At 43.8% G+C, this 21,129-nt stretch overlaps 2 protein-coding genes across 6 annotated transcripts in view; both read right to left on the bottom strand.

Moving 5' to 3' along the window:
• Positions 1-1,743, bottom strand: part of SCUBE2 (signal peptide, CUB domain and EGF like domain containing 2) — a 39,650-nt gene extending 37,907 nt beyond the window's left edge. Inside the window, exon 1 of one of the 2 annotated variants that reach the window (XM_077179828.1) lies at positions 1,584-1,743. In XM_077179828.1, coding sequence (XP_077035943.1) covers positions 1,584-1,686 — 103 coding nt within the window. In that variant the 5' untranslated portion in view covers positions 1,687-1,743. The remainder of the gene's footprint in view (positions 1-1,583) is intronic. The other variant, XM_077179829.1, reaches the window with a different exon arrangement.
• Positions 1,744-7,908: 6,165 nt separating this feature from the next.
• Positions 7,909-21,129, bottom strand: part of DENND5A (DENN domain containing 5A) — a 62,530-nt gene continuing 49,309 nt past the window's right edge. For all 4 annotated transcript variants that reach the window (XM_054634617.2, XM_054634615.2, XM_077179826.1 and 1 more), the window contains 10 exons: positions 20,654-20,738; positions 19,554-19,682; positions 17,174-17,295; positions 15,198-15,343; positions 14,449-14,567; positions 13,134-13,315; positions 12,249-12,331; positions 10,938-11,061; positions 9,930-10,098; positions 7,909-9,707 (listed from right to left, as the gene is read on the bottom strand). In XM_054634617.2, the coding sequence (XP_054490592.1) occupies positions 9,524-9,707; positions 9,930-10,098; positions 10,938-11,061; positions 12,249-12,331; positions 13,134-13,315; positions 14,449-14,567; positions 15,198-15,343; positions 17,174-17,295; positions 19,554-19,682; positions 20,654-20,738 (1,343 nt within the window). In that variant the 3' untranslated portion in view covers positions 7,909-9,523. The remainder of the gene's footprint in view (positions 9,708-9,929; positions 10,099-10,937; positions 11,062-12,248; positions 12,332-13,133; positions 13,316-14,448; positions 14,568-15,197; positions 15,344-17,173; positions 17,296-19,553; positions 19,683-20,653; positions 20,739-21,129) is intronic.

Genomic DNA, 21,129 nt, shown 5'->3' with positions numbered 1-21,129 from the left:
TTTACAATTATAGCATTCATCCTGCTCTTTTTTTTTTCCTTTCCCCCAATCACAAAATATGCCTGTAGGTACTGCAGCAGCTGCCAACTGCAGAAAGTGTTCACTTGGTTTTAACTCCTAATGGGGTTTGGCAGTGAGGAGGAACAAGGCAGAGAGCCAGTGTCAGAGCAGCAGTGCCTCCCTGGCTCTCAGGTGCACACAGCTCCAGTGATGGGGTCCCAAATACTGCCATCGGCAAGAAAGGAGAAGGGGGCAAACAGCGGGAAGCAGCTGGGAAGAGCAGCAGAATCGGCTCTCTCACAAAGCAGAGAAGTCAAACCAGTAAAAAATAGGGAGGCAGTGAATTGAAGGAAGAAGTAGTGCAAGGAAGGGTACGGGCAATAGCTGAGGGGTCTCCAGCAGGTGGGGCAGACAGAAAGGATGGGCAGGAAGGACAGACAGACAGCGGGCATAAAGAGGCATCAGCCACACGTGCTGTGTGCCCTCGGCTCCATCAGCTCTCCCCTGCCCTGCCCCAGCCAGGGGCACAGACCTGCCCCGGCAAGAGGGCTCCCAGAAAACACCCGGCAAGGAGGGGCTTCCCTCTAAGGCAGCACACAGAGACAGGGAGCAGATCTCGTGGCAGCGGCAGGATGGCAGCTCCCAGCTCAGCGGGGTTATTTTTACACCGCCCCTCTGTGATCTGCACCGTGCGGTAAAGAACCGCAACAAGAAGCCGCATCACTAATGCGTGGAAAAGAGGGCTAGGAAAAATCCGGAGGCACAGAGAGAGAGATTTCCCCTTGCAGTGACAGCATCCCGAGCAGAAGAGAGACCCTGCAAGAGCGAGACTGTGAGCAAACACCGCAGCCTTCAACTTGGCAGGAGGCGGCGGCGGGAGAATTCCGGGGCTGGTTCCGCGGGGTCCGAAGGCAGCTTCACCCGCGGCACACAGCGCTCACACCCCGCTCCCCAGGTGCCCCGTCCCGGGGCTCTCCCCGCTCCCGGGGCAGCGGGAACCGCCGGGAAAGCGGCGGTGGCAGCACCCGCGGAGCCCGAGCGCCCTGCGAGCAGCGCCGGGCACGGCCGCACCTCACACCGGCACCGGCCCCTTCCCCTTCCCTTGGCCGCCGGCCCGGAGAGGAGCCGGGACCGTGCGGTGCCCGCGGGGGAAGCCGCGGTGCGGGGCTGGGGGGAGCGGGGGGCCGGGCCCGGGGGCACACACGGGGCAAGGGAAGGGGCGGGGGGCACTCACCGGGCAGGGATAGGGAGCGGGGGGCACTCACCGGGCAGGGGCCGGGGGCACTCACCGGGCAGGGGGCGGGGGGCGCTCACCGGGCAGGGAGCGGGGGGCGCTCACCGGGCAGGGAGCGGGGGCACTCACCGGGCAGGGAGCGGGGGGCGCTCACCGGGCAGGGAGCGGGGGCATGGGGCACTCACCGGGCAGGGACCGGGGACACGGACCGAGGAAGGGGCGGGGGGCACTCACCGGGCAGGGCAGGGACCGGGGGCACTCACCGGGCAGGGGCAAGGAGCGGGGGGCACTCACCGTGCAGGGGCAGGGAGCAGGGGCGCTCACCGGGGAAGGGGCGGGGGGCACTCACCGGGCAGGGGCAGCGCGGCGGGGCCGGCCGGCGCGGGCAGCAGCAGGAGCAGCAGCGGCAGCGCCCTGGCCCCCGTGGCGCCGCGGCGGCCGCCGGACCCCATGGATGGCGCTGCTGCCGCTGCCGCCGCCGGGCGGGAGGAGGCGGCGGCCGAGGGAGTGTCTGGGGCGCCCGGCCCGCCTCGCACTGACAGCGGGCGCGGGGCGGCGAGGGCTGGGCGGGCCTCCCCCTCCCTGCCCGGCCCTGCCCCGCTGCCCCGGGCGCGGTGGGCGCTGCCGGCTCACGAACCGCCCCATCCCGCCCCCCGAAGCCCCGGCGCCCGCACACCTGCGGCGCCCCAAACACAGGTGTCCCGCGGAGCCGCTGGCAACCGCGGGAGCGGGAACGCCTCACACGCGGGAGCGCCTCACACGCCGGCAGCGGGTGCTCCCCGGGCCCGGGAAGCATCGCCCGGCGCGGACGAGCCCGAGCATCGAGATGTGGCGGCCGGAACACACGCGATGCGCTCCAGCCTCCATTGCCTTGGTTCAATACAATACTGACATTTTTACCGTGTAATTACACCCCGCTGCAGAGCGTGAATCCCCCCCGGCTGAAGGCCATGGCAAAAGCCACGCATCACCCCACCCCCAAGCCAGCCCCATACCCACCTCCATTCCCAGCCAGGGACTTCACACAGCTGTCGCTCCTTTGGCAGGTAAAATTGGCTCATACATTATTCACTGAAATTATCATTTCCTAAATAATGTCTGACCTTTCAGGCTGCGAGCAAGAGCAGGCAGTATTCTTCTCCACCCCTCCCTCCCATCCCCATTTCACTGCCCTTTCCCTTTTGTTTTGTTCTGTGAGAAATACCGAGCAGTTTGCAGTTTCTAGTTGCAAGGGCGGTTTATACACATTAGTAAATCTTCAGAATGAAACTTTCCCTCAGTCTTTGTCTTTGTTTCCTTAATGGCAGCTATAAATTACCACTCTCCTTTCTCACTGGAGCATCAGGCTTCATTGCTTTTGAAATGATCAAAGTTATTCTCTTTTTGAATCCAATGAGAAGCAACCTTTTGTGTCTCCTGGACGGTTTCAGTCTTAGGCAATCTCATCTATAAATACATAAAGCTGCTCATTAAACACTCCAAGGATTCTCCAGCCCTAAGCAATAAATGAATGAAGGGTTTCTCGACAGTTTCCGTGATCTCCTGAATAAACCTTCATACTTGGGGTGGGGATTGGCACACCTGCACAACTCTCACCCAGGGATATCACCCAGGCTGTCTCCATAAACAGCTCTCCCAAAGGGACAGAGAAGCCATCTCCCACCCAGGCACATGGCTTCAAGCCCCCTCACAGAAAAGCTGGCACTCAGTTCAAGCACTGCCCAGTCAAGTCCCCTCAATGAACTCGACCAGTATTAATTTAATTACCTTTCATCACAAGATTTGCAAAAGACAAAGTAAGAACACATATGAAGAGTGTAGCAGAAAAACCAGCAAGAGACACTGAAGAGTAACCAAAATATCCAAAGCTTCCTGAGGCACCGTAAAAGCAAAGGATCTTTCTTACTTCTGTAAACTAAAACATAAAGTGAGACATAAATATTTGGGAATGCCTGAGTTAGATCAAAAGATCTCACTGCAGCTTGGAAAACAAACAGAACAATATCAAATTTATCTTAGCTAATGAAGCCATTCCTTACACATAAATCTCAAAGTGTTTTGTGAAGGATCCTGGCTATTATTTCACATATAACACACATTTGTTTATGATGAGGAATTGCCATTAAAATATCTCTTTAAAGACACAAACCAGACAAGCTCAGACCTCAACTCAGATGCCTTTCTGCAGCCTTTTTAACCATTTCTATTCAACCACAGAGTCACAGTGACAGATGACTGCTCTGGGCATGAAGACCTTTAATGGGTGAGAGAAGCTACAAAAATTCTTAAGATTCAACTTCAGCACTAAGTATGAGGAAAGGAAAACAATCATATCGGGGCAGTTGGACAGGAAGACAATCCAAATAGGACTGTTGGGGGATTTTTTTTCAGCAATTTTAAATAAAATCAATTGACAAAGTTTCAGGGAATAAAATAGATCCTGGAAAATAGCTACTTCCATGGAGGCAAGACCCCCAATTCCCCTCTGCTCTCCATTTTCACCATCACATGCAGTTGCCCCACATTGAGAGATGGAGACTAAGCTGCCACAGAACAGCTGGATGTAAAATCTGCTTCAAAAACTGTACACCTGATGTCCTGAGTAGAGATGAATACTTTTGTCTGCAAATTGGGGTTAAAAACTGCTTTATGCTCCATAATCCTTGTTAAATTTCATTATTTAATAATGACCAAACAATATCTGAAGACATGCAGATTGCCATTTCATCTGCACCTCAATGAGAAGTAGCAACTCTGCTGGCCTGCATCATATTGACCCAAAACTGAGCATGATGAGTGCTTGTGACAGCAGCTGAAAACAACTGGGAGGGCTGGGAGATGCCAGAATGGTAACAGCAAAGTAGGATGCTGACAAGTGAGGAAATATTCTCAAATATTTAATTGTTCCAAAGCACACAGAGCTGTAGTTTCAAGCCTTGCTCATCTCCAGGTGTGCACAGAGTTTTCATTGTTTTTCTTTGAAATGTATCACTCAAATTTTTACACTTCCCATCTTAGTGTCCCAGGGCTGCTGAATTCTGTGTAAAAATAACACATCTTCAGTAACCAGCAGGATCTGCACAGGATTCATCTGAGACAGGAAATTTGTGCATTCTCTGGTCGCAAGGGGCATTAGAAACCCTCCCATGTAATTTATATGCCTTGTCTAAGTCTTTTTATGTCATTTGTAGAAAAACATTCCCCAAACAAACATCAGATCCAGCAGTGACATTTTAAATGTTGCAGGATCTGCATCTTAACATGCCACTGTCACTGAAATGAAGAACAGCTCCTGTTTATTGCAGAACTGAACACAGCACGGCCTATTAATACACACACATTTCTGAGTTAAAAGAGGAAAAAAGGAAACCCTTTGTCATGTGAAATAACTTTTAGACATTTGTATTTCCTTGTGAGAACTTCCCAAATCATTGCTACAACAAATGGTACCATTTTAGACAGGAGCAGTGAGCGAACAGCCCCTGCCTGTGCACCCTGCAGTTGCACAACGCACTCTGCCCACCAAGGCCCTGCTCTTGGCGCTCCTTTTCCTTGGAGGAAATGTGACCAACCTGAGGCCAGCACCTGAGGTGAGGTGAATGAAGCTGCACTTACCTCAGCCCCATGCAGGCCTGCCCCACGTCCATCCCTGCAGGGGGGGCAGGAGCAGCAGGTCCATCCCAGCCCGGGGGGCAGAGCTTTGGTGTCTCTCACGGGCTCAGCACACCCACAGCAGGTACCAAGTCCACAAATGCACCCCAAAACCTGCCCAAGGATGAGGCCAGAGCATGGCTCAGGCCAAGCTCACCCCCTGGCATCCCCCAGGATCACCCCAGCTCAGGCAGATGGATGCAGTTACCCCAAGAGCAATATTGATGTTTGATATTTGTTATTTCCCTTTGCTTACAAAAAGCCTCCACCACAGACCAGGTGCAAACTTCCCATGCAAAACTACCCCAGGGGTGTGAGAGGTGAAGCACCAGAGATAGCTCCAGATGAATGATCCAGGTCCTTCCCTTCTGTCTTCCCTGGTGGAATAGAGCATTCAGAGATGACCTCACACACTTTCAAACAGAGGGAATGGGAATGGCAGCACGTCTGAGGGTGTGTGTGCTCACAGACCCTCCCAAGTTCTGTGCTGGTCCCTGGCAAGGCCTTCCCTTGCCCCATTCCCTGACTCCTGAGCAGCATCTCCTCCACTGCTGGCAGTCTGACTGACAGGGATGGCCTTTGGAGCTGGGAGGGAGCAGCTGTAGCTGAACAGATCAGACACAAAACTGTACAAACATCTCCTGAAATGAGCCACTAAAACGTCCCACAGACCTGCAGCCAGGCAATGAGCCAGATGATCAGCCAAATTATACCAGGCTTTCTGAAAATAGCACATTAATGCTATTTTTTTCATGTTAGAAGACAAATTTTATTGCAATTCAGCAAATGAGCTACACCTGTAAAACCTCTTTGTATATCCAATTCACATTTAATGTCCAATGGATTGAAATGTCACAGGAAAAAATAAAAAAAAAGGAAAACAGTACCTGGTTTTGTCATTATAATGTAAACTTCAACACGGCCCTTAAAAATAACAAGCCAGTGATTTTCCCATGTAGTAAAATATATAGTTTATAAGGTATTGATGCTTTATCTTAGTTTAACAGCCAATCTCTAGGTATAAAATAAAGAGCTACAAAGATGTGAAGTACGTGTACAATTTCTTCAAGTATTTTCAAGTATCCTATAGTCTTTTCACTACGGACAAAATTCATTTGACAATATACAGAAAATGTTAAATCTGAATAGTTTCACTGCAGAAATCTTAACATATTCATGAATTTAAAACACATAAAAAGTATGGGTCATCCAGCTAGTACGTCCCATTTGAACAGTTTGAAAAATACTCTTTGTAATGGAAAAAGTTGTGGAACAGTCTCCAGTTCATGAATATGTTTTCAGCTACAGAATATCAGGTGGTTAAAGTTTATGGCAGGTAAAGGCTTTTTTTTTTTCTTTTGTATAAACTTACCATCATAGTATTTAATTACACTTAAACCAAACTTTATTAATTTGCATTTTCTTTTTGTATAAAGTATAATTGTAGCATTAACCAAAGAAGGCTAAATAATTGATAGGTGATAGCCTAATTTTTCCTCTCAAATCAGGTATGAGCCTGTAAACATGTTTGGCTAGTTTAGCACTATGTATTTACTGCATGATGAACTGCTTACTGCATTTCTCTCTTTAGAGTGAATGTGTGCTGTTAAAAAGATGATCTTTTCTCATTAACTGTTACCAAAAAACCCCACTGAACAACAGAACAGCACAGCCACACTAACTGTACCTACCAAACCTGCCCCCTTATTTTGGAAAAATAACAAGAAAAAAAGTTAACTGAACAAAGGGAGAAGGATTTTACAAAGTTATGCATAAAAAGGTGCTGATTACACTGTTTGCTCTCATAAAGTTCAGCTGAATGGCATGGCAGGAGCAAATGCTGGATCCTAACATTATCCTGTGGGACTGCTGCTAGAACAGCCATGAGAGAAGGGCATGGGTTTGAGGTGGGATTGTGGCTGCTCCTACAGCCTGGGCTGTTCTTATACATGGAATCTCTTCCCAAAATCCTGGCACAGGCTGTATTTAATATCTTGCTCTTCCTTGGTTACCTTTGGAGCTAACAAAACCAGCTTTAGTTCTGCTGCATCTCAGAACCTTCCACTGCTCCATCAGTGGAGCAAATCCCTGCAGCCTTGGAAGTGCTTTGAACCCCAACAGGATCAAGCACAGGCCCCCTGTGAGAGGAAGGTTCTATCTCAAACTGGTTTTTAATGTGGGAATAAAGTAACCTAAGAGCTGGAAGAGGATCTCTGTCTCTTCCTTCTGCACTGGACAGCCAGAACTCAGGGTGCTCTCACTGATGGGCAGCACCATCCTCATGGGCCAGCCAAGGAGCCCACCCCTGGCAATCACCAAATCCCAGCCTCTGCCCATCCCAGACACCTCAAATTGTCCTAATGAGGGCAAAACAATCCACACCAAAACAGCCATTAGGCCAATGATATCATGTCTCACTAGGTAAACTTGTGTAAGGAAGGAAAAAAAAAAGATAAAAAAAGAAAAGAACCTTAGTTCAGGGTAATTACCTCATGCAGATAAAATTAATCCACCCTTAATACTATGAGATATATGGTTTTAACAGGATCAACTCAAGTGTTAAGGTCAAACTATAGAACCTTCCTTTCTTACTTAATATTCCCTGTCAAATACACAGGCCTAGTAAAGTCATTGTCAAGACAGCTGAAACAAAAACAACAAAAGAAAACAAATTAACAAAAAAGCCCCCAAAATAAAACAAAAAAAATTGCTATTATTAATGCATAAACAATTTAGGACAGGTGTAAAAAGACTATCCTAACATATTAAGTTGAATATATGAAATTCTTAGAATGCAGTAAAACTTTTTTTTTTTATTTTTGCCCTTCCAAAGTGGGAAGAAAAACAAAAAAAAAAAAAACCCACCAACAAAACCAACCCTGCACACACAGAATGCTCCTGTGAAACGCTCCTGCAAGGTGTGAAAGAATTTGCACCCACCCCATGTGAGGAGTGGCTCAGACATTGCCCTCACATCTTCCTAATGCTACTGTGAAATCAAAGAAGAATCTTGCTCTGATAAGTAGTGACAAAGGAACTTCTCAGTTTAATAATGAAATAAATAGGACAAAATTAAAAATAGTCAAAAATTTAATACATGTGCTATACTCATAAATTATGGAAATAAAACTATCACAAGATGTGACTAAGCTGTAGGTAAAGTAAAAGTGCTACAACATTGTATGAACCAAAAAATTTGGACTCTGCTTCTCCAAAGAGAGACAATACTGAGATAAGTTTATACAGTGGAGACCTCTTAAATACACAGCCCTGAACTTCTGTACAGTAATTTGTGATGCTGATAAATCAGCCTGTTCTTAAGTCACATATTCATTTCAAAGAGATTTTTATCAGAGGATTCAAATGAACAGAGATGCCTTTAGGCATTTGCCAAGTTCCAGATCTCCAATAAATTAAGCTTTCAAAATGTTTGTGTTTCATAGCAGAAATGGCCTAAACTTTCTTTGCTAAAAACAAAAGCATCCCAAATGAAGCAGACTGTGACAATGGGATCCAAGACATGTGCACTCAAAAGGAAAAGAAAAAACCTTAATATCACTGTCCTTTCAGAAACATTAAGAAATCCTTATACTTGTTAGTAAGGTATACTGTTATTACTTCAGATGGGGCATAAAGATTTTTATTTAGTCATCTGGCATCTGGGGAACTCATGCTCCTCTTTATTAGCAGTTAAGAGAATTACCAGCAGCAACCATATAGCAAGCTTCAAAAGGCTGGTTTAAGTGGAAATGTTCTTGTGTTATGAACAATTATTCCAGGATTTTCATTTAAGTGGGCTACACTGTAAATTCTGAATTGCAACATAATATAGCCAGCTGTATCATAGAAGATTTTTTTTTTTTAAAGACAAACTTACAAAACACAATGATAGGTTAAATAAATAAAAAACATCAGTTAAAAAACAGACTTAATTTCTTCTTCTGTGCAATTACGTACCAATATGAAAAATATTACTTTGATCTCTGGACATTTCACGGTTCAGTCTCCTGGATTTCACTAAAAATAATACTGACAACAAAAATAAAGGAAAAAAATAATTGTTGACAAATCAGTGCTTTGGAGCTATTAAAAGCACAGATCAGATCTGTAGTTCCCTTGCAGCAGAACATGACCCAACACCTTAAAAATCAAACATTGGTAATAATGTTAATATATAAAATATTAGTTTAAAAACTATAGAATGACCTTCTCAGCAGAAATGGAGTGTATACACTGGGGTCTATGACATACAGCATATCTGAAGGCAAGTTCACAGAATGCTGAAAGGCTCACTGCACATTTTCTATGGCAAGGAAATACTGCAGCTTTAAAATAAGCTGCACAATACTCATCTCTATCTCTTTCACATGAAAGTGTGTAAAAAGCAAATCAGCAAATAAACTCTAAAATAGATTTATACCAAAATCCTCTTTTTTACATTGAGTTTACAGCTTCTATCCATTTGCCTGTACTATTTCTGGAGTTTCCTTCAAGAAAAGTCAAAGTTGCATTTCTGGGCCATGAACGAGTTCACGATACAATGTACTGGCAAGACAGAACTTTTGCATACTAACGAGATTCACTCCTTGTTGCTTTTTGTTGTGTTTGTAAAGACAGTTTTTCCTGTGGGACAGGAGGTCAGATGTCGATTCCTTTGACCAGAGATGCCTCCAGGGTGATGTTGAACTCCTGCAAGGTCTGCAGCACCCGAATCAAAGAATTCACCAGCGTGTGATCCTTAATCAGGGCTATGTCCTCATACATCTGGGCTGTAATGGGGCAGTCTGCAAGCAGGGCGATCCAGTGGTGCAAAAGGTGGTCTCTGACAAGGGGCCAGTGGGCAGTTTGGGAATAAAAATAAAGCCAAGTTAATTTCACATCTGCACAGACATCATTTTTATTCTTTGCTTTTAAGCAGACCTACCGTGCTCTCCCCTTCTCTTTATGAGACAGGGAGTGGGGAGTAACTGCCCCGAGTGCAACATCTTTTTCATTTCATTAAAATATCAGTAACATCAACAATTATAAAGAAGTTTTTTTGTACCTGGCTCCAAGACACACCAGCATTTGAAACTTGCCATCCTTCCCAATGTTCCTGGGGGTGTTGTTGATAGCAGTGATAAAGCGACAGAAATTCCTGGCCCTCATCTGCCAGTTCTCTTCTGGGACCATCTCGTTCTGCTCAAGGGTCTCATAGTATGTTTGTGCTTTTTCTTAAAAGAATGGTGGGAGATAATGAAGTTTCATCAGTGCATTTAGGAGAGAGTTAAAACTAAAAGGCCTAGGATCAAAGCTCATGCATGAATTTCCCGAATCATTACTTTTAGGCACTGTTTGTTTCTGTTTGATTCAGTCCTGTGTTCACCCTGTATAAAACTGGGATTCCATTTCCTTCCCTCTGAACAATGCTAAAGAAGTTCACCTATCTGTTGAATTTGAGTGCAGTAAAATGATCATGTAAGGGGAACGGCAATGTTAAAGTAGCTACTCAAAATATAGAAACATTATTAAAAATAATTCCTTTTTAAAAATGTGTTGGTGAACTCAACTGATTTATTTAACTTGGTGTCAAGGGATCTAGACCATTGTGTGAAAAATGCATGCTTATAACCCCTTTATTACAATGTCCAGTACATACAACAGCACTAGATCCATCTGCTGTGCTCTGAAAGACAACTCAACCTCTTACAAGTGTGATTTCTTGCTTTCACTGTGCTCAATTAACAACAAGGTTACCCCATGTCAATTCACCACCCTATGTACCTCTGTTTGTTTTACACTGTAACTGTAAGGAAGTTTGTTTTACACTCTAACTGCCAGAAGGACAAAGCCCAGTTGCTGCATGAAGTACAGAGTCAGCTTTGGCAGAAGACAGAGACTCTCTCTCACAGCAGGATGAGCAGGTAGGAGCCCTCATGGCCACTCAGCTGCTGAGATGCCTCCAAGAAGTCTGCTCTTCACACCAGCTGAGACACAACAGCAGTGATAAGGAACACAGCTGGATGTGCTTCAAAGACACAAACAGGCTCTGGGATGTCATCCTCCCACTCACCTAGAAAGTCCCAAATGAAGACGTTCTTGAAGAGTCTTGGTGATTTAAATCCGTGCTGGAACACTTGCTCCAGAGCTGAAACGAGCCCACTTTCTCCACACAGCAGCAGGGTCAGGCTGCCTCTCTGCCAGCACACACAGAAAGCACACACACTCATCACCTCACCTTGGGACTCTGGGACACAAGTGTCCCATTAAATTTTTAAATAAACAAATGCCTAAAGTTTAAGTCTGCTGTCAAACAGTGACCCTGAACAGGATGGCTCAGTTCTCACAAGTCCTGAGCACTCAAAAATGGATTGACTTCTCCAAGAATGAGGCTGAGGAAAGCTTTGTCAGGGCCTCATCATCATCATCAAACAAAGCCTCAAACAGGCCAAGATAATGAGCAGGTTCTACCTATAATAATCATCACTAAAGAAAATTATGAAAATATTTTCCTCTTTTAAGTAACAGATCACAGACCCAGTGTAGCATGTACCCCTTATCAACAAAAATATTTAATGCTCAGTAAAAAACAAAGTCCTGCTTCAGCACATGATGGTAAATTCTATTTTGCAAAAGCAGTGCATGACCACTTGAGATTATTATCAATGTGGTCACTGACTAGAATTACACTGGATATGAATCTGTCATACCATAATGAATTTAGAAGTCAGGTATCACAGGAATGTAAAAAAATCCTGACTGTCAAGATCCATCCATGCAGATCCAGCACTGCTCTACATCTCTCTGGCTCATAAGGGCTGGACAGGGGTATAGTACTTAGGTTTGTTTCAGAAAAATCACTGCTGTGTCAGCTGATCACATGTGTAATGCAAAAGAGTCTTGAAGAGCACTTCTGCTTCACTTTCTTGGGGGATGTGGGTGTTTTAGGGGTGCCCTTTGTTTCTTCCCCTTTTTTTAAAATGGCCCATGGGTTTTCATGTTTTAAGTAGCAAGGATAATGCAAAACAGATATTAAAAACCTACTTAGAACTCAATGCAGATGTAAAATGCCAGTTAATTCAGAACAAACTAAACAGTAGGCAGTGTTCTTGAGAGTGAATGGGTAGAATCCTTGGTAGGATTTGACTAACAGCACAATTTCCAATACCAGAATGTTAACATTCAATTTAACAAAATGCTCCAGTTAGCAGCAAAACACAGGTATTTGAGGCTGTACTATCTCAGTATCTCATTTTTGCTGCACTTCAGGAATTCTCAAGCACATGGCTGTTCATTCAGTTTGGTTACTTCTGCTATATATCCTCTCATGTTTACTAATCAGAGTTTTAGGACAGGAGTGCCATTACAGACAACAACCCCTCACCTCCTTCTCTGGCTTGTGGAAATGCTTGACAATACCATTCACAGCTTCACCAATAGCTTCTTGTATCTGACCAGTATTTAACTCTGCAAAACACAAAAATATATCCAGTTACAGCTTCAGAAATTGAACCTTGTATGTGAGGGTTATGGCACAGCACAAAGCACAGCAGAGGAGCACGAACCAATATAATTCATTCTGTTAAGGAAACAGTGCTGGGCTGTGGGTAATGGAAACCCAGCTCTACTTTTATTTATTGTTGAGGAGGTAGGAATGGAGATGGTTTGGTTTTATATTTAAGTTAACACAGTGGTGTTTCAAAACACCAACAGTGGAAAGGGTTTTTACACACCATGTGAATGGTCAGACCAGGACCCAAAGCTAAGAAAAGGAGCAGTGCTTTGTTTAGGACTGACAAATCTGGGCATCCTGGAAATAATTCCTGTGATAGTTTTGCTGCAAACCCAAGTATGGCTGGGAACAAAGGAACCACCTGATTTATCAGGAATAAGAGAACCACAGAACACTGACCTCAAGAGCAAACAAAGAGAAGTCTGTGAATAGAAACCACTAGCAAGATTCTTCACCCACAATGGACAGAGAAAGGGCAGCAAATTTCTACATTCCTCCATAGCATTCATTCCATAGGTGAAGGACAATACAAAAGACACCCCTGGACCAGGAGCACAGACACATGTGACACCCTTTCAGATTTCAAAAGTTAAGTAGACAGAACACGATGCCCAGGATTGTAATGTGGAAGTTAGCTGGAGTTCAAGCAGGATACTGGGCTGAGTTTCACAGGTCCTCCCCAAACTCCAGTTGTGTTTGCAAGCCCTCAGGTGATGATGTAGAAGAGGACAAGACAGGACAAGCCCCAGCACTCACTTGGCTTATTGTTTGGTGAGATAGTGACAAATCTCCTGATCATGCTTGGAGACTGCTGCAGGGGAGGGGTCCGGCACTGGCGCTCATCAGCCTCCGTGTGGGAAGTCAGCAGCTCTCCCACCAGGATTCTCTCTAAGCTGCCATCATCCATTCCCTTCCCAAGCCACCTTCCACAGGGAAACCTAACAACACCAGGGAGATACATGGATCAATCCAGATTCAATTCCATGCCAAAGACTTTCAGCTGCAGTTGCCTAAAGCCCAAATCCTGCTAGCATAGTTATCAGAAAGACTTCATTCACCCAAGACCAAGTAATAAAGTCTTGGCTTTGGCTTTTGCCAGCAGAGGCAGCAAAAGTTTGTGCTGAGTGTTGCAGTAGATGATCCACCCACCAAGCAGATTTTGCCTGTCCCACATGTAACATGATTTGAGGAAAAATGGGTAAAAGGGGAAATCCTACGACATCCCATAAAAAAAGGGTGAAGAAATACACTGAATATACTACATATCAAGCCAGCTGTAAAAAACCCCACAGCCCAAACATATGCTTAAATGCCAGAACACCAGTACTTCTACTCAATTGGGGTATTAAATCAGACACACATGCTCATTTGCTCATTATCACTTTTTCTGAACCAATGTTGATGGCAGTTTAATCACCTTAATTGGAAAACTGAACAGCATCCAAAAAGAGAATCTTCCCTCTCCATTTAATTACAAATGAACTGGCATGGAGAGCTGAGTGGACTTACCCACCAATTTGACATCAACATGAGCCTGACAGTTTCTCTAAACAAAGGACAGGGCATCAAACTATGCTGTATCTAACACAAATAAATTGAATTCTCATTGTAAGTTTCATTCCTTTACTTTTCCCCATGTAAACACAGGTTTCTAACACTCATAAGGCCTTGTGTTCCAGCTTGTGTCCAAAGGTGTCTCTGTAACACCTGGAGTACCAAGACCTAATAGAAAATACCACCTATATTTGGTAAGCAGCAAGCTCTGACTTGCTGTTTCTTCCTTGGGATCAAGGCAGATTATTTCTAAGCTGCACAACAGTCAACTCATCCTCTCCACCAACAGTCTGATATGAGTCATGAGCATCTGCAAACTGCAAACCCTGTTTAAATTCAGAAGAACCAGGATTTGTTTAATGCCAGAAGCCAAACAATCTTTCTGTGCCTTCGGGTCAAGGCAACTGTAGACACAGAGTCCCAGGAGATCAGACCTTTCTAATCAAACAAGCCCTGCTGTGCCAGCTCCCTGCAGGAATTCTACTTACCCCACATGAAATGTCAGGATGATACTTACTTGTAAGTATGCCCTGTTATTTCATTTCTGACCATAACATATTCCACAAGCCACTTGGCATACAGCCCTGAATTATCATGTCCTATTTGCACTGTGGTCAGTTTTCCCAGGTTCTGGCACTGCAAATTAAACAAAGAGTTTGTCAGAGGAAACTGAAAGAGAAAGAAGCATGTTGGGGGAATAAACTATTAGGGAACGTGCTCAGACAGAAACTCAGCAATGTGGTTCCTGTTTCTGACTGCATGGTTGGTTCTGGGCTTTTTAGTGGTAGGCTGCTTTACTTGGTTTTGTTTGCTTGTTTTGTTAAATACTGTTTTGGTCTGCACAGAGCACGTCAGCTGAACTAGATTTTTCAATTCAATTTTACCCAATGAACACAACATACATGGAAAAATCAGAGCAGAATCACTTCTTTGTTTTCCAACAGAAGAGGATATGACACCTCCCACAGTTGTAACATAAAGACAGCCTTGTCTATCCCTTGCACTAAGGAATTGTCAGTCATTTTGCTCTGCATGTTATTAAATATAGGTTAAATGTGCTATGCAAAGGCACAAACTATCTGTGACTAACCACAAAGATATTCCACATTCATTCCACAGGTGAAGAACAATACAAAAAACACCACTGGACCAGGAGCACAGACACATCTGCCACCCTTTCAGATTTCAAGGTGGTACAGCAAGGGAAGAATTTGAAACTGAACAAACAGAACACTCCAACCAGGTTTTGTATCAAGTAACACAAACCTCAAAAGTCATTTCTAATATATTCCTGGGAATCTGCAGGACTCCTGTTTCACCCAGTTCTCCCGAAATGCAGATCCAAGGATTGGCTGTGAACATTGAGCCACCGAGTTTCTTGCTGGGAACAATCAAGATATGGTAGGGTATCACTGCAAACACAAAAGAAAGAACACTTCAGAAATGAAGAAGAATCATTATGTAACCTCTTTAATCAAGAGAGGAGCAAAAGATAAGTCATAAAACAGCACTGCAGCACCCTGAAATTAAAAGAACATCAGAGATCCCAGTTGATCATGCTGACACACACTAAGCACTGACTGACAATGGGGAAGTGTACACATACACAGCAGCCACTAAGAAGCAGAGCTGACAGCAGAACAGTGTCAAGTGAAGAAAGAAATTTGGATGGAATAATGCCTTCTTATGAGTGTAATCCCTTTTTATTTACCAACTTCACAACATGGCACAAAGACTTACTTATCCTCAGCTTAGTGACAAGGAAGTAAAGACATGATACTCCTGTACCCAGGAGTGCACAGAAGCTCAGGACACTGTACAACTCCCCCAGGTCCCACTCAGGCACTAACTGCAGCCTTTCTTCACAGGCATGGATGGCAGCAGCATTCACTGCCATGGCTGAACAAATCCAGGGAAAATACAGCATAATGCTGCACATTTCTCTCTGCCATGTCACTCTTAGTTATGCTAACGTTAGGACTTATCAATCTCTCAAAAGAACAAGCAATGTTTTCCCTTCTAAATAGCACCACACATAGCTCAAGTGCTTTCTGGACCCCTGGTTGACCTGTGAGTAATTCCATGCAGTATCACCTGAGCTGCAGTCCCCACTCTGACTCTCAAGGTATATGCTCTTCTACCACCCAGCATCTGCCAAGCCCTCTGTTAGCCAACCTTTTATAATAAAACCCAATTCTCTGAATGGTCACTGTGTTTCTTGGCTTCCTGCCCTTCTTTCATAGTGCCTAAGCAGATTACAGTCAGGGCTTTTCAGATGAGGCATTTAATGCATTTCTCCCTCAGCATCTCCTCAGCTGTCAGTGCCCTCGAGAAAGCATTTGGTGGTTGGATTTTCTTAAAAGCCCAATGCTCACAGCATTTAAGAATGAATTAAAATGTTTCCCTTTTTATTTTCTGTGCTGATAGTCCTAAAGTAAGTGACAGTTTAACTGCATGCAGCAGACCAGATTTTCACATTATCCAGAACTTGCCTGCAAGATCAAAAGCTGTTTTGCTTGGATGTCTGTTTGCTTTGTCTTTCATACACACAAGTGTGAATCACAACACACCACCAAGGGTAGCCCTTTCACATATCCCACCCCCAATTTCATAAGCCTTGCTAAATTCTTTCCTTATTTTGCCTTCCTAGTGATGTCCTGTGGCAGCAGGCACACAGATCTTTGAGAACTCTGTAACACAGTTAAGTGTTATAGTTATCAACAATAGCTTAAAAGTTTCTCTAGGGTATCTTTTTAACAACTAGAAGAAAAAAAAAATGCTCAGAAGTTCTGATGCAACCCTCAACGGGCATTTCATTGTTACCCCAAACCCAGACACAGGCATGCAGCAAAGTAGCCTGAGCACAAAAAAGGAAAGGTTTGTTTTCTTTTAATTAAGAAAGCATTAATATTCTTGATAGTGAACACCCCATACTATTATTATTACTTATTATTTAGTATCATGCAATGAAGCCCACCACAAAAACTTCAGCTGAGAACTCACCCCCAACTAAAATTATTAGAGCTATGTACCTCACTAAGTTAGAAACAAAAGTGACAGGGACAGAAACTCCTGCCCACCAGAGAAGATCTTGGAAACAGCAATACAGCACACACAGCTGGATCCCAGGGGAAAAAAGCAGAACAATTACATTAGGGCATGTTGCTCAGAGCTGTTTAGAATTTTGGACAAGGACTCAACCAAATCTAGACATCAGAGCTGCAGGGAAAGCAAATACTTACAGATTGTTGTGAAAACATTGGTAAAGCAGAAGTAATCCACAGCATTGAATGACAGGAGATGATACAGGAATTGCTCCTTCTCATCATCGCAGCGGAGGAACGCGTAACGCTTGTAGAGTTTCCTGACAAAGCAAAACACATAATCTGTCACAGCAACAAGATGCTTCCAGTGAAATGTTTTCTACTGTGCACATTTATTAGGTACACTATGAATAATGGGCAAGCCATTACAAATGAGAAGTGATACAAGTGATACTGGGAGAGCCAAGAGTTTACAGCGTGCCGAGATACGCTGAGTATCTGCAAGGCTGACATCTCCAAGTGAATCAGTCCAGCTCTCATTATCTTCCACCTCTCAAATGTAACATTTGGTTTAAGGGTCTTCTCCCATCCAAAAACACCCCAAGATGGAAAAAGGAATTTTGCACTTTCTTGAAAAATATTCTGACTTCTTTAAACCATGTAAAATGACAGAACTGAAGTGAAGAGAGTTTTCCTAAGTTACTTCTGAGCAGAGGATGCCATGGGAGAGCTTTCCAGCACATGATGTATGACAGACTGTTCTCAAAGGACATAAGGCAAAAACTGGGGCTATCTGCTTGTATTTGGCTATAGGTGATCACCCAGGGCCTACAACAGCCTGCACATTGATCCAGGGAATAGTTCAGTGTTGATATACACAGCTCCTGACATAACCAACATGATAGGCGTGCAAAGGTGGCAACCAAGAAATAATACCAAGTGTTGGGCATAATCATAAAAGAGCATGCCAAAATATATCAAAATCCAACTGATGCTGCAGGAATATCTAAACTCTCCAGAATGCAGGAATTAGATACTAGAAATGCTGACCCAGCTGTGGACAGGTTGTTCCTGCCTGGAACCGGCAGGGCATCCTGACAACTCCCCTCAATTTCAGGTATCAATTTACAAAAAAGTCAGCAAGACAGAAACTTGCAAAACAAATCAATGATTGTCAACAAACAGGCATGTTCTCAGTCACATAACAAACCTGACACTAGAGACTGACAGGAAATGTTCAATGAAAACAAAGAGACCGAGCCTTAAATTAACCTGACCTGCCTGCAGCCACAAGAGTGGCAAAGCCACAAAAGTCTCACAAAAGGTGGCCACGTCTGTGTTTCATTTGCACAATCTGAATCACATGTTTGACAGACTGTCAGGGTATGGGCTGTCCTGTCTCTTCAAAGGATAAAGTTTCTCTGTTTCCCTGGGCACACAAAGATCTCAGGACATGTGATTTTTCCCTGTTCCCTTGGCAGACTAGAAAAAACCAAACATGTAACATTTTCCTTATATTTGTCAACAAATGTCAAGTAAAGAGAATGGGATAATTAAAACACTTAACAGCTGCTTCAAAAGGAACAACACAATCTTGTTAACTGTAAAATGGCAGAAGTTGCACCATTACTTTTAGTACCTCACTGAACTCAGCACTGTTTCCTCTAAGAACAAGTGGGGCACACTTTCAAACCACTCTGCCTACAACAGCTCTCTAAGTAGGAGATGTAAATATGCAGCACAAAGCACACAGGATTACAGAGAATTGATGTCATCCTGTACAAGTTGCTCCTTTGTTTGTCATTTTCATTTTAAACATACTTTTGCTGCAGTCTCCCTCTGTTCCAGAGAATCAGAATCTGCCTGACAGATGAAGAGAACACTGGCCAGTGTTAAGAGGTTTTTTCCTTCTCTTTTGTGGGGGTCCATGGAGTGTAGTGGTGTGTGGAAAGTCCTCTCACAGCACATGCTCTGCATGGGACAAGCACTGCTAAATTTAACCTGATCCAAACTGTTGACTTCACTGGAGAGGCTTCATCTTAATTTGGACATACAGGCAGATTTATTAGCTGTCCTCTCTCCATCCTTCAGCTTTTCCTTATTCACTAAGGCCACAGCTTCATCAGAAAGTCCAACACAATACAAGACAAGGCAAATCTCATAATTAGCTGTTGGGGTTCAGGGGGATTGGAGAAGAAATTCCTTGGAAGATGGGGAGTGGAAGGAGAGGAAAGGAAGAGCAGACAGCATAGGTTAAGCTGTGTCCAGACAGAAGTCTTCAATTAAAGTTCATGACAATTACTATGGCTTTAATTTCCACACAGTAAACACTGTGTGTGATTATTATGAAAGCAAATCACCTTATGTTGCTGAGCAGGCTATAAATGTAAAAACACATGTCAAGAACCCCAGCACTGAACCCTAATTCCCAAGCAGCTCACACACTTGGAAGGCCAGTTTGTTCCACGCCTTCTGCACACTGCTAAGCAGATGCAAAAATAGGAATACCTGGATTTTTGAACCCAAACAATTACATAGAATTTTTTTTAAAAGCTTTGCCCAAGATAACCCATCTTACTTTGTGAGTTCATGATCTGAAAGCAACTGTTTCAGATGTCTGGAGAGCAGCTTCTTTTCCATAGAGAGGCGAACCCAGGCTCTGGCCTTGCCAACATCTGTTTTGATCTCACTTATGTTCTGGATATGCCTGGAATAAAACAAAAAGACATGCTTGGTACTGTCAAAGCATGACAGCTCTTTTGAACCAAGCTCAGCTGAAGTTTTCCAAAGAACACAAAATATCAGGTAAATTACAGGAAAAAGAAACATAATCACCTTAATATTCAGCACAATAAAAAAATCCCTGCAATCTAGCTCAAAGAGAAAAAGAGCCTGAAAAGGAAATATCTGCAATGCAGTGCCCTATTTACAAAATTCTAAACCAGGCCCATTGTCTCACATGATTTAGGACTCATTCTGGACCTTATCACTGCAATATTTATGGCTGAATGCTTTGGAAAATTAAACACTGTCTTTGCATGCTCAGTAGAAGCTTTTCTTGCACACAAGACACAAATGGTATATTTTAAAAAGGCAGGCAAATCCTCAATTCACTCTTCCCTACTGAAAAAAATGGATGCTGTAAGGAAAAAGAAGGAAAAGACAATTCCTGTCAAGGTTGTTTCAGAAGTTCTGCATATTGCTTTTTCAGTGTACTGAAAAGAAGGCATTGGGCAGAAGTTGTAGTTTTATTCACACTACAATACTGAATGTTAGATAAACCCATTCTTTAAATCAAACCAGTTCTTTGAACTGCATTCTTCCCTGAGAAGCAAAAGTGGTCTCAGAACTCTGCAACCAACTCAGCAATGACTGGGAAAACACAAGGAGTACACCCACACCTCTGTGGAAATAAACCAATACACAAAATGTTAAAAATATGAAAACCTTGTCATGGTATTTCCCTAAGTTAATAGCTGAGACAATATAAAAGCTCCTCAGAATGGAACCTGCTTCTGTAAAGGTCAATGAAAACACTGAACTATTTACTTTAAAACAGCTCAACAAGTTCCTTCCCCACAGCCCCTCCTGCTGCATGAAACACAGGATGGTGCACAGCAGACACAGAAACAAGTGTGCAAATCTCAGGGGCTTTCTGGGTTAACAGCTCAAACTCACCTCATATCCTGGATGAGGGAGATTCTGAGAGGTGACATAGCTGGACTTGTATCAGACTTTCGTCTTTCTGAATCAAGAAGTATTCCTAGATTGAGAAGAAAACAATTTCTTGTTAGGAGAAATCCATCTAAAGATTCTAAAATCAATATTAAGAAGGTGAATTAACCCCAATTTATGCTCTTGTACTGCTGGTGACTGTGAAGGTACTGTGGTGTATTTCCACTCCAAATTACAAGAAAATCTAATAATGCTACACAGATGGTTCTACAGATCAGCACACACTGAGCACCAGCCCATTACTGAGTGCAGGTTCAGCTGGGATTGCTATGACATTAAATGGCTTAAGACATATAGTAATCAAGTATTATTTTCTAAAGATTGCCCTGCTTTCTTGCTGTGCAGTGACCCTGAGTGGCACTACTGACACCAGAGAAGTGTTAAATATGCTGTACTCAGTACACCACACATTCTGTGCT

Source organism: Agelaius phoeniceus, chromosome 6, assembly GCF_051311805.1.
Source record: "Agelaius phoeniceus isolate bAgePho1 chromosome 6, bAgePho1.hap1, whole genome shotgun sequence".
Classification (NCBI taxonomy): Eukaryota; Metazoa; Chordata; class Aves; order Passeriformes; family Icteridae; genus Agelaius; species Agelaius phoeniceus.
This window is presented reverse-complemented; position numbering and strand designations above follow the sequence as displayed.